This window comes from Eimeria necatrix, genomic scaffold (genome assembly GCF_000499385.1).
Source record: "Eimeria necatrix Houghton genomic scaffold, Enh_scaff164, whole genome shotgun sequence".
NCBI classification, from domain to species: domain Eukaryota; phylum Apicomplexa; class Conoidasida; order Eucoccidiorida; family Eimeriidae; genus Eimeria; species Eimeria necatrix.
In genome coordinates this window covers 1-12134 of record NW_013652331.1, presented here as the reverse complement: position 1 = coordinate 12134, position 12134 = coordinate 1, and the positions used below count along the sequence as shown (strand labels likewise).

Here is a 12134-nt window from a genome sequence, read left to right as displayed (position 1 = left end):
CCATATATCGACATCCTCAAGCACAACAGCCGCTTCTTCAAATACAACAGCTGCAGCGAACTGCAAAAGCTCCTGACGCGGCCGCTCGCCTAGTATTTACTTTCCCTGTGGGGATACACATTTCAAAGAAGCCAAAACCGCCCCAGCGAAGTCTAATCGTCGAACAGAAAGTGCTACTCTGCATTTCGTCTCATGAACCCGTTCTATTCCAACTAAGCAGGAGGCTTCCTCCTACATGATCCACATGAACGCTGCTGCAACAAGCTCTCCAACAGGTCAGTCCGCCTACCTGTTTTCTTGGCAAACTCTTCACAGATTCGGTGCTGCTGCTCGTAGAAGAGCCCGGCATCACGCCACGCAACTAACGGAAGAGCACACAAGGGCGCATGAAATAATCCTGGCAAACGCGTTTAATACGTAAGCTAGCTTGTCGATGAAAAGGGGTCTACTTAAAGTGCCAAGGCTTCCGCTTACGCTTCTAAATGACCCAAGTAGCCGGCTGAGTCCCGTCCTCCCCTGTCGCTGTGCACGCACATACGCACAAATAGTTTTCATAACATTTTATGGCGAGAGGCAGATGCCCTGCTTATATACTGGTATGATTATGTCTCAAAAATTTGCACCTCGCTTCTTGATTGTGTTCGGGACAATGGAGGACTCCTCTGCCTTCTCCGCTGAGCTTCCGACGATCCCTCACTGAAAGTCCGGCGTCTTCCAAAACCTAACCGCCGCCGACTCTGCAGGCAACATTTGACAAGTCCGATTTCATGAAAGAATACCCGTGGGGAGATCTGCACAGTTATAATGACGGCCTGAAGCTCCCGTATCGCAGCTCTTTGGAACCCGCAACGGAAACAAGGGCATTGGCTTTTGCTCCCGCCGATATAGCTGGCCATTTTATGCATCGACTGCAACCATCAGGTCCACGGAAGTGTGGGGGAAACGTATGTAATGTTATCTCAGCGGATTAACCTCACACGTGGCGTCGTTCCACCTTCAGAAGACTGCATGGTTTGCCACACGCAATCGCACAATAGAGTCGACATTTAGCTCCATGCAAAATACCATGCTTCCAGCCTATTCAGGAGTTCACTGCTTAACAGTGCGGTCATGGACTCCCAGGAATCTAGAATGATCATGGCAAGACCACATACAGAGCAGGATACATACAAAAGCAAAAATGCCGGGAGAAGCGACAATTACGAATCAGTGCCACGGCATCTCCAGGCAAGACAAGCCGCATAAACAACCTAAATTCAATTTAAACACTGCATGCCCTCACAATTGTAGCGATGCTTCCCCAAGGCGACCTTTGCGGACTGCTAAGTAACCCTTCCTGACACACATAGAAGATTGCGCAAGACAAAAGCAAGCTGCAGCCCCACAAATATGCAACTACCCTCACCATTCCCTGTATGGACCTAGGGTCTGCATACACAACGCGACATTTGCACGTCGCACCACTTCTCTGTGCAATGGGCGTTACATATCAAAGAGCTGTTTGGACCAAGTGCCAAGCACGTGCCCTGGATGACCTGAAGCGGGATAGCGAACTAGAGACCGCATATTCAAAACGCGTTAGAGCGCCTACCTGCCAAATACTGCTGCTTGCGTGAGGGCTGCTACCCAACGATGCCGAACTGCTGTTAGAGCTTTGAACCTTCAACGCACGACACAGATATCCATAATGCTCGCTATGCACAGGAGATGCATAGCAGGAACTTTCTAGCCGTACGTATTTGTTCTAAAAACATACTTTCGTGAGTTTTCTGCTGCAAATACACACTACGCGCAAGTTTAGGAGAGCAGCATAAAGTAATCCGGTGAAAAACCCTCTTTCTATCGTTGATTTTCCAAGCCACGGCAGCGATTTTGTACACTCCTAGAACCGATGTAATAATGGCCTAAAGTCAGAAACTGGGACCCTGGGTTATTCTAATCATTTCATGCTGCAACGCTAAGCTTGCTTCCATATTCGCGAAGTCCGCCATTGACGAAGAATTTGCATGGGAAGAAGAAACACGTACGGAACAGCCAACATCTGATGAATATGCGTTTAGTAAAGCTAACAGCCTCCCAACTCACTAAAGCAGCACACTAAATAGAAGAAAGGGACATTAAAAGTGGCCTGAAAAACGCGACTCTCAGTGCACCTCGAATAAAATAAAGGGCAAATCCTGCGCCTCTAAGGCTACCTGCCTTCCTACGGCCCTTTGTCCTTCACAGATCGGTTGCAAACAACAGCTGAGCGTGGACAGCTCAGAGGGAAGCAAACTCTGATCTTCCAGACCCAATACTCACTGAGAATGAGCTTCCGAAAACCCCCAACGGAGTGAATAAAAGTCCCCCTGAAACATCTTCCCATCTCGGGCCCGAGCGAGTACTGCTACCACTCCCAGTCCTAACCTGTCGGAGAGAAAGTTCGCAGAAGCGGAAAACCAATATCGCACCCTCATAGTCGTACTTGCTCGCTTTGCTCAAATATGATGTAAGCCAATACAAGTAAACCCGGCATTTCCATGCTGTGCGGGATTGCCTATATGCACTCGGCGTAATTTCTTTTTATTGCAGCCAGATGGCGCACATCCGACGTCGACATCAGAGCCACTGTTATGAATATCTAGACGTCTCTGCGGCCCAGCTGCAAGCTACCTTTACATAAAGCTACAACGCAAACTCATCAGCAGAGCAGAGCCAGAAATAACCTCGTAAAAACCTACTCTTGAAGCACGTGAGTCCTCTCCAACAGTTGAGGCGCCTTCCGATGGCAGTGAAGCACTTCCACCCTCCTGCTGCATCTGTAAAAAAGGCATATTACAGCGCTGAATTGAGGGAACGCATGCAAGCCAATATTGTCTCTCCAATGCAGCCGCAAACCTATATGCCACAGGTACTTTCTATCCACTGATGATTGAATATAAGTCGGTTGCCAGCAAATGCAGAAAAACTGTCTCCAATACGCTTGAACTCGTCATGCAAGAGCTTCCTAGAGCAGTGGCCCCCTACACATCCGGCCATGGCACGAAAGGACAAAAATGTGGCCAGAGGTTTCCCTAATGTTCCTTCAATGAAAATTTTTAATGTTGTGCACATCTAACGATGACCCCTAGGTCTACTTCAGTGCGCTTCGCACGCTGATCAGACTTGCATGAAGCTGTCTCTTCACCTGCTCTCTCTAGCAGCAAGCGCAGCTATTTGCGTGACCAGTTACCTGCGCGAGAACTTCCTCCGGCTTTATGAGACCCATACCTCTGAAACGCTGTTGGTCTCGTGCTCTCGACGCTTCTCGCCAGTCTGATGCACCACCACGTTTGTTCTTCTCCTGAAAAAGTCTCAACCGCGAAAAGAGCAGACTGCATCTGTAGGGGAACAGACCCCTACACAAAAGCTCAGGTCACTGTCAGGTCAGTGTGTCGTAGCCGAAATTTTCTGCTGTGCAGGCCTCAGCAAAAACGTCAATCCTATCCGTTTATGCGTGAACTATTAATTGCAGACTCATGAACACTGCATACAAATCCCTGATGTCTTTAAAAGCAAAGCCCATCTACTACGGCAAAGAAAGACACTGCCTTCCACTGTCAAGACTAACTGCTCGTCGTCATCCTCTCTGTCAGACTCACCATCACTTTAGCAACTTCTGTGTAGTCCATATAGTGGCTCTCTGTACTTGTATCAGCCTGTGACGCAAAAAAAGCATTGCTCAAAGCAAACCGAGACAATCACATGATTGGATTGGCTTTCTTGAGAAAACGCAAACTCCTGAACCTATCGCCGTGAAAATCGAAGTGCTTGACACCGCACGAGCAATCCTCTAGTCCAACTGCGCACTCGGCAACATAGAACCATCATGTAGTTCTTGAACAAGAAGTGTGGATTGTCGTGCCATCAACCGACAACTACATGCACTGTAAACCGACTACTACGTGAGGAGCTTTTACACGCAATGCAGCAGGCCCAAACACACGGCAAGCACTTACTCCCCAAACAAAGCCACGTCTCGGGTTCCTCTGAGGAGGTTTGCGCCTTTCCTTGGCCTTTTGAGCAGGCTGCGGCATATTACACAAAGAACCGTCAACATCAACGCACCTCGAAACGTGACATGTGAGCCAGACAACAAACAAGCCAAGAAATGTTATATATTCTTTCTAGTGAGCCAAGGTGAGGCCATCTCAACCTTGCAGCAAAGAAACCCTCATGCAAGAAAAAAGAAACGAAAGCAGCTTACTGGCCATGAAAAAGGGACCCGTGGAATATCCTTGTGTTCCATTTCTGATTCTTCCCCTGCAGCGCCGAGAAACATCTACACCAGGTCCAAGACACGCACACAACCCGAAAACGCTATCAAAAATAGCGAACGTTACAAATAGCGCATAGTGCCGTCCGCCATGCCAAGATACCCAGTTCCATTAACGGGCCCGCGTTCTGCGGTACAAACTCTTTCAAAACCAATATGACTGCGTAAAAATTTCGACTGAATATTTCAAAGGTGTACAACATGCAGGACTGCCAGGAGGCGCCGAAGGGAAGCGCCACTTGCTAACGCTAGGCAGCAGTCTCCTACCGGCCAATTCGAGGTAGCTCGCTTTATACTGTCGATAACAGATGAGCCGACTCCACTCGGCAGGCTGGTATTAGTACGGGACGCCTGTGCCAATCAGGCAGTCACACATGCACAGCCTTTAAGAGACACCGAAAACTCACCACTGACTTGCCAGCTGGGGAGAAACTCTGGTTGCATGGTGCTACATCCAATATTGCACATAAATGGGGCTCCCACTGAGTGTCTATGATTGCTGCTGCGGCTATTTACGACAGAGAACAAGTCTCCACGATAATCGCGATATGACGCGGCCACCGCTTACGCTCTGGATTCCAGAGCCTTCTAGTTGTGGTCCGAAAGGTCCCATATTCACGTATATCGGTTCCTCCTGATTTCCCTGTGAATGTACACGCACTCATTTGCAGAAACAGTACGGAGGCGGCACTTCCTGCGTGCGCGCCATAGCCACAACTTGTAATGTGCATCCAGTGGTAGAGGTAAAGGAAGCAACGCACAACATAGCTAGTTCCTCCTATGATGTAATCGCTCTAATGCACAACAGCAGCAACAACGCGTGGCACTCGCTCACTTGTTGAGAACTTTCACCCCCTTGAGATGCAAAACCTCCCATATCCACGTAAATATCCTCGTCCTCCTAAATATGCAAAATACGAACCTTTAGATAGGAGTAACGTACGTAAATAGCTCCACTGCATTCCCGACCATTACGGGACTTCGAAAATGTGCAACAACGCGTGGCACTCGCTTACTTGTCGAGCACTTCCCGCTCCCGGAGGTGCTAAACTTGCCATATCCACGTAAACATCCTCTTCCTCCTCCTGAACATGCAAAATGTAAACTTTTAGATCGGTGTATCGTACGTAAATAGCCCCGCTGCATTCCTGGAGGGACTTCGAAAATGCGGATTTGTCCGACTGCGCCACATTAACCTACAGGAAGACCCGAATCTCCAAGTTTTAGACTCCTCATTTCCATGTACAATGGCTCTTCACTTTGCTGAAGCAAACACGCATTCGAATATAAAAACGTGTCTCGGTGCAGGCTATCCAGTAGTACTCTACTGCTGTAGAGAGCTATCAACTCCCATGCGCTGAAGCTCTCCAAAGACATCTACGCAATAAAAAGGGCGGCAGTCGAATTCGGCGGATCTGATCTCTCCAGCTTAACTTTCAGCCGTCCCATGGTTCTGATCTGGTATTTCAACACAAAACTGCAGCAGACAATGGGCCGACAAAAGGCGCTTACTGGTGTCCCTTCGCCTGAGTCTGCACCTATGACCGGAGCTGGAGGTGCGGCAGTTTCTCCTTCCTCAATGTCACTGCCTCCCTCCTAATGACAAGAGAGCGGACAAAAGTACAGAGAACAAGCATCATACGGGAAGCGGGAAACTGGCATAGCTGAACCCGAAGTTGAGACGCTTCCTGATCTTGGCTCACCGGTCCTGCACATCTTTCATCCAAATCAGATGAAAGTAGTCGTGAAGGCCTCCATGAAGCCCGACGAATTGCAATACCGCATGACAGGAGCAAGTAGGTCAAGGAGACGCAAGCAAGTAAGGTAGCAGCCTTGGCCAGGTATGGAAGAACGCATCCTACCATAGGTGGCTTCTTTAAACCTCTCTTCACAGGAATGATGACCGAAAAGGACGGACTATCATCTTGTGGTGAGGACTCCAGATGAAGAGCAACGTCCTGTGTTAATACCGGGCCAATCATCTGGGTTGCCTTCAGCTCAAGCACTGACAAGACAAGCTTATTTGGTATGCAAGCCTGTGACGTAAAAGGGTCTGTTACTGCTAATAGCCTTTCCAAGTCGAGAGATGAGGATCGACTGCTCCGCGTGACGACAGTTTTGCATTCGTGGGAGACTCCACATCAATCTACTAACTGCAAAATGCAACCTGTTCTTATAATAAAAATCACAGGAAAACTAATGTAAAAGCGTAGAGCCAACTGCGCTTCTAAACAATGTCCAGATGCAGACGCACCAGACAAAACATTTCCGCGTGCTCGCTCTCCCCACTGGTGAACTGAGCGATGCAGAAGCTACACAGTATCTTCCTTCCTCTGCCCCGACTTTACTCCCTTTTCCACGCTTTCTCATTCGTGTGTTTACAATTCATCAAGACATCCCGCGGGCATGGCCTTGTGCTCCACTGGCTTGCATGCTCAGCCATGGCGGGCAGAGGATCACAGGCTATGCGGCCTTTGTCCTTTCAACTGCAACTTTTTGCCGGCTGTCATGTCGAGGCCAAATTAGACGCTCAGACGCCTTAAGTGCAATTTGCACAGAATATGATCAGTTAGCAAAGCCGAGCATATGTGGCTCATCGAAGCACAGGGATGTGGCAATCGTTGGAAATGGTTAGCCGATCGCTGGTTTGGGGACTGCGCTCCTGCGCTGTAGAGTTTTATCGCTCCGAATTGATTCAGCAATAGTTGGAAGATTCCAGTGCCCGAAGTGGAGTAAGTTGATGGCAGGTGCAACAGTCGACGTCGCGTGATCACGGCCACTGGCCCTTGGGATCGGTTGTGTTCGGTTACATGACTGGTTTTCACGTTGGAACTTCTCACCTTCGCTTGCAGCCTTGCAGTTGGCGTGATCGTGCCTACTTGGCATTTTTCGTTCTGAGCCTGGTCTTAGGAGCACAGAAGGCAGGTCCTCAGATGTGCAACATCTAGCAAAATTGTGTTCCGCATTCATTCACTTGTAATGCGGTTCCTGTTTGTGATTATATGGCCCTGGAAAAAATTGCACAAATCTAAAACCCACCTAAAGAACATGCTTACGAATTCGCCTTCTCCCTGGTGGGAGTTGAAATACTATTCATCGAGCTGAATTCCGTGCAAGGCAAAGTGCGGCGTGAACAGAACTACGACATCTAGAACATGTATGAACTCATGTTGAGCTGACATTTTGCCGGCACTAGACTGTTTATAATTCACGGTTACTTTCGAATTTGAGTAAGACGTTTCTCTAAGCTCAATTACGGCGGGCGGCCTATGCCTAGAGAGGAAATCACCAAGAGGCCGAACTACAGGACCAGTAAACGAGCTACAAAACTGCTAGTGGATGGGAAATTAGGGAATATCAGACAAAATTAAGACACAAAATTATACACTGATGTAAGTGAGAGGGCAATGCGTGGGGTCAAGGCGCTAGGTGCGAAGTAAATGGGCTCCTCTCTGAATTCTCTCAGCGCTTTCTCCCCTTTGAATACGCTTTTCGGCTTCCCTCTCTGAAGTAGAATTTCGATTGTCTGGGGCCCAAGCAAGCCAGGGTTTAATGCTTCTTCACCTCATCTAGTTTATTTTTTGAGTCTCCAGGTATTCTTGGCTTCTGTTGAATTACCTCTACTCCATTCGCATAGCGCGTATGCGTAAAATCTTCTGCAGCTCTCTCGGCTGCGAAACGTGGGCTTACAGCTATCTATGTACAACACCGTGAGCCTGTACACTTGGTTCAATCTGTTCAGTAGTGCTAGAACTCTTACGTGTAAATTCTAAATGTTTGACTTTGCGCCAGTAGTGCACTCCACTGTTTGAGGGGATGATTTTTCCATTCGCTTGCTTCAATTTCATGAAGCTTCATTTTTTCATGCGTCCACGACTCTTACTGCTGAACATCTGCAGCACTGAACTACCTTCATTCCATTGCACTTAATCGGCCTCCATAAGTACATACATCTGCATTCACTTATTCATGCGCAAGTAGCAAATCCTTCAAGCCTTCGCAATGATGTGCACGTCCCTGTTATGCTCATCAAATTTATTGTATTGGCAAGTAGCGTAAGTGCTCTCAGAAATGAACAGTATATGCATGTCGAAGATACAATGTTCTACCACATGTAAGCAAGGCCCAGCGCAGAAGCGGACTACAACGTGCACACTATGACGCATGACACTGCTTTGGGACTGGCAGCTGACCTGTAGCATGCACAGCTTCTATGGACGCCTTGGAGCCAGCCATTGGTAAGTGGATCCAGCTATGGTTTAATGCTATTTAAACATAGCAACTCTTCTAAGCAGCAGTTTCTGTTGTTAAATCGAGCGTGGTAGGGTGCCGCGATGAGAAATGCGCCTTCACTGGACGGCCACAATAGCAAATCACAGGCGAAAACAGACTGAATCTGGGCTTGGCTCATTACAAAGGAGAGCTAAAGCACGAGTGATTCCAGAGCATCTTGCGAGAAAATAATGTAAAGCTTTGACTGAAAAATAACCCTCTCAAGGCTAACTCGCCTTAGCACAGTATGATCTTGTCTGAAGAATAATGTGCAGTGCCACTATGCAGCCTAGATACGGCCTTCGGAATCATAAAGTCTAGAATATGTAAATTGACGTGGTAACAAGGATCAATCATCATGCAAACGGAATTTTTCTTTGGATGATCATGCAACTGGACCGTGTACCAGCACTGCTGGAAAAACAGGTCGGCGCTTTGTGTCTGCATAGTACTTCTGCTGCCAGTTTGCCTTCAGAATGTGACTCTGTGTTCTATCGCAGAGCTCCCGGAAAGGATTGGTCATCGAAGGAGTGAGCGTAGGGGCTAACGCGTCTACGATATCAAGATTCACAGGAGTCAACGGATTCTCGCCAATCAATCATCCACCGAGCTCTCTCCTCGAAGGGAGAGAGCTCGGTGGATGAATGGCTTGTCGTGTCGTAAGCAAGTTCCAAGGCCGCAAGCAATGGCTCCCACTCGCGTTCGTCAGATTGGATGCAGGTACGAAGCATCTGCTCCAGTGTGCGGTTAACCCTTCTAGTTTGACCGTCACTCTAGGGATGATAGGATGAGGACATCGCGCGTTTGATGTTAAAGAGGCGACATAGTTGTTGGCAGTCCGATATGAGCAGCTCCGGAAAGCCGTGGTAGCAGACGGTCTGCGAGAAGCTCCGCGGTGTCTGCTGCTGTGAATGGCTTCTTTGCAGGAACGAAATGGGCCATCTTGCTGAGGGAGTTGACCATCACAAGAATCGAGTCGTGTCGTGTCGTTGTAAGGGGAAGACCTGTGTTTCTGGTTCAGGGACTTCGGCGCTCGACAGTGACTTCATGATTCATAAGCAGTAGTGTAGGTGCGCATTCGTGGCCGGTAGTAGTGCTTGCTGAGAGCCGCAAAGGTCTTTGTCTGGCCTTGATGGCCGGCTGTGACATGGTCGTGATTTGAATGCAGAACTTAAGAAAGGAACTCAGGGAATTGTGGGACGCAGATGCGCCACAGTCCATGAACGCGAATATACAGGTAAAGCTGCACATAGCGAAAGGTGAACTGACGATTACGAAACTCTGTTTGCAGAGCTTCTCCTTGTTGGTTTGATGCGGCCTTGTAGGGAACGCGAAAAGTGGGATACTTCGAGTAAGCTTGCGGCCATTGGTGTACAGCACAGACACTACCATAGGGCTTGCTGGTGACCTATTGAAGATAGCTAGCTGGTGACCTACAAGAGGTCATAACACGGTACGAGGACAGGACCCTCTTACTAGAATCGAAGGAAGGCGATTTGTCGGCAAATTAGCGCGTATACACTAGACGTGCTTGAGAATACCAGGAGATTGGGGCTAGCGATAGCGCCGGCACCGATGCTGTAGTGCACAGCGCCTACTGCTGCGACTACGCTGCTACCTGCCCCTCGAGCAGGCCTACAAACTACACCTAGCGTAGGCCCATTTGCTGGAAACTGTAGCTTAATTTCATCGAAATACAATAATTCTTAAGTGTTTCAAGATCTGTCTGTTCGATTCGCCCCACTCTGGGAGTTTGCCTCCTAGGCCCTATGGGGAGGAGGCCTGCACTGGTGCCGGCGCTATCGCCAGCCCCAGTCTCCACACATTTCCCACACATTTGACGTATGCATATTAACTCCTGGACAATTTTCCTTACTTTTATCCTAGTAGGAGGGTCCTGTCCTCCTCCAGTGTTGCGACCCCTTGTAGGTCGCTAGCTAGCTATTGTAGTGCTGAGACACTACAATGGGGCTGACTAGTGTCCTAGGGATGATAGCTAGCTAGCGACCTGCAAGGTGCCGCAACACTGGAGGGGGCAGGACCCCCACAATACATGAAAAAATAAGAAAAACCGTTAGTGAGTTCTAGTGAAAACGTGAATTGTGCGGAAATCGTGTGGAGACTGGGGCTGGCGATAGCGCCGGCACCAATGCGGACCTCCCCCCCCTAGGGTCTAGGGGGTAAGCTCCGAGAAGGGAGCGAATCGAAGAGAGAGAACACAGACACTTTTTGAATTGTCGTATTTCGACGGAATAAAGCTATAGAGACCGAGAAATGGGGCTAATCTAGGTGTAGTATGTAGACTTGTAGAGGGACAGGAAACAGCGTAGTCGCAGCAGTAGGCGCCGCGCACTACATTTGGGGGCTGTTCCGGGATTGAAATCGTTATTCTTTCCGGACTTGGGAGTATAATTACTTTGTTTTAATGCCTCGCACCTAGAAATCTTTGCTCGGTAAGGGATGCATGTCCGCAACGGACGCGTTATCGGCCGGTGTCCACAGGAGACTCCTACAATGTCGGTCAACAAGTTGCCGAGCGGGACACCAGCCCATCATCGCCACGCGACTCCGGAACCCACCGTGGCAGAGCGGCCGCATGGGCATAAGGAGGCGCCCCCGCAGGAGACACCTCTGCCCAACGTTGCGCCAGGGGACAGTCCCATCGTCACCTGGAACCAATTCCAGTCTGCAGTGAGCGTGATTAGAATGGTAATAGGGGGAGCCGGAGCATCCGGACGCAACGACTCCTATACTACCTGAAGACGGCAGCACTATGAAGGCCTTTCTGAAGCGCATCGAGTGCCGGTATGCCCAAATGGGATTGGAACCGCGCCAGTGGGGAGATGCACTCATAGACCACCTTGTGGGCCTGGCTCTAACTTTTTGGATGTATCTACAGGAAACTATCGACCTAAGTGACTGGGCAACAGTACGGCGCAGGCTTTTGGAGCGGTTTGACAGAACAATGTCACAGAGTCAATTGTTAACGGAGTTGACAAAGGTACTGTGGAATGGCGACCCGAAGGAATACACCGACCAGTTTGCGGCGGTGGCAGAACGGGGGTTGGGTCTAGCCCCCGACGAAATCGCGGACTACTATTGTGCCGGGCTACCGACAGACCTCCATCTCCTAATCATCAATAACGGACACGTGAAAGACCAGTCGTGGAAACAAGCGGCAACCTCCGCAACGCGGATCAACGAGCCCAAGCAGAGTGTGCTGGAACTCCGAGAAAGGATCAACCGAGCCATTAGGGCGGCCGCCCAAGCTAAGGCACTTAGTGGGCGCCAGGAAATTGAAAATTGTTCTGGTGGAACCCACGCTAACTGCTTTGAGTGTCAGGGTCGCGGACATCCGGCACGTGCCTGCCCTAGCAAAGGGGAACGTACCAGACGTCCGGGGGAAATCTGCAAGAAGTGCGGCGGTGTCGGACACTATGCTCGGGACTGTCCTACGTATGAAGGAAGTCGGCCGGAGCAGGTGGACAAGGGCAGTAGAGCTCCCACCCGTCCTAGCACTGGGAAGATGGAACGATCAAACGTGCGGGCCTAGGCGTGGGTGGAGAGC

At 49.5% G+C, this 12134-nt stretch overlaps 2 protein-coding genes across 2 annotated transcripts; one reads left to right on the top strand and one right to left on the bottom strand.

Moving 5' to 3' along the window:
- Window positions 1–2654: 2654 nt before the first annotated feature.
- On the bottom strand, window positions 2655–6276 carry ENH_00019260 (hypothetical protein, conserved; the record flags this gene model as incomplete). The annotated part of the gene is made up of 12 exons (XM_013579369.1): window positions 2655–2798; window positions 3212–3322; window positions 3621–3677; window positions 3978–4046; window positions 4226–4300; window positions 4562–4645; window positions 4863–4937; window positions 5130–5195; window positions 5311–5379; window positions 5495–5557; window positions 5807–5890; window positions 5998–6276. The coding sequence occupies 12 exons, from the start codon at window positions 6274–6276 to the stop codon at window positions 2655–2657; spliced, it is 1176 nt and encodes a 391-aa protein (XP_013434823.1).
- A 2975-nt stretch (window positions 6277–9251) lies between these two features.
- On the top strand, window positions 9252–12119 carry ENH_00019250 (hypothetical protein; the record flags this gene model as incomplete). Its single annotated transcript, XM_013579368.1, has 5 exons — window positions 9252–9286; window positions 9493–9557; window positions 9892–9917; window positions 11069–11257; window positions 11466–12119. 5 exons carry the CDS (start codon window positions 9252–9254, stop codon window positions 12117–12119), a joined length of 969 nt encoding a protein of 322 aa, XP_013434822.1.
- Window positions 12120–12134: the final 15 nt, after the last annotated feature.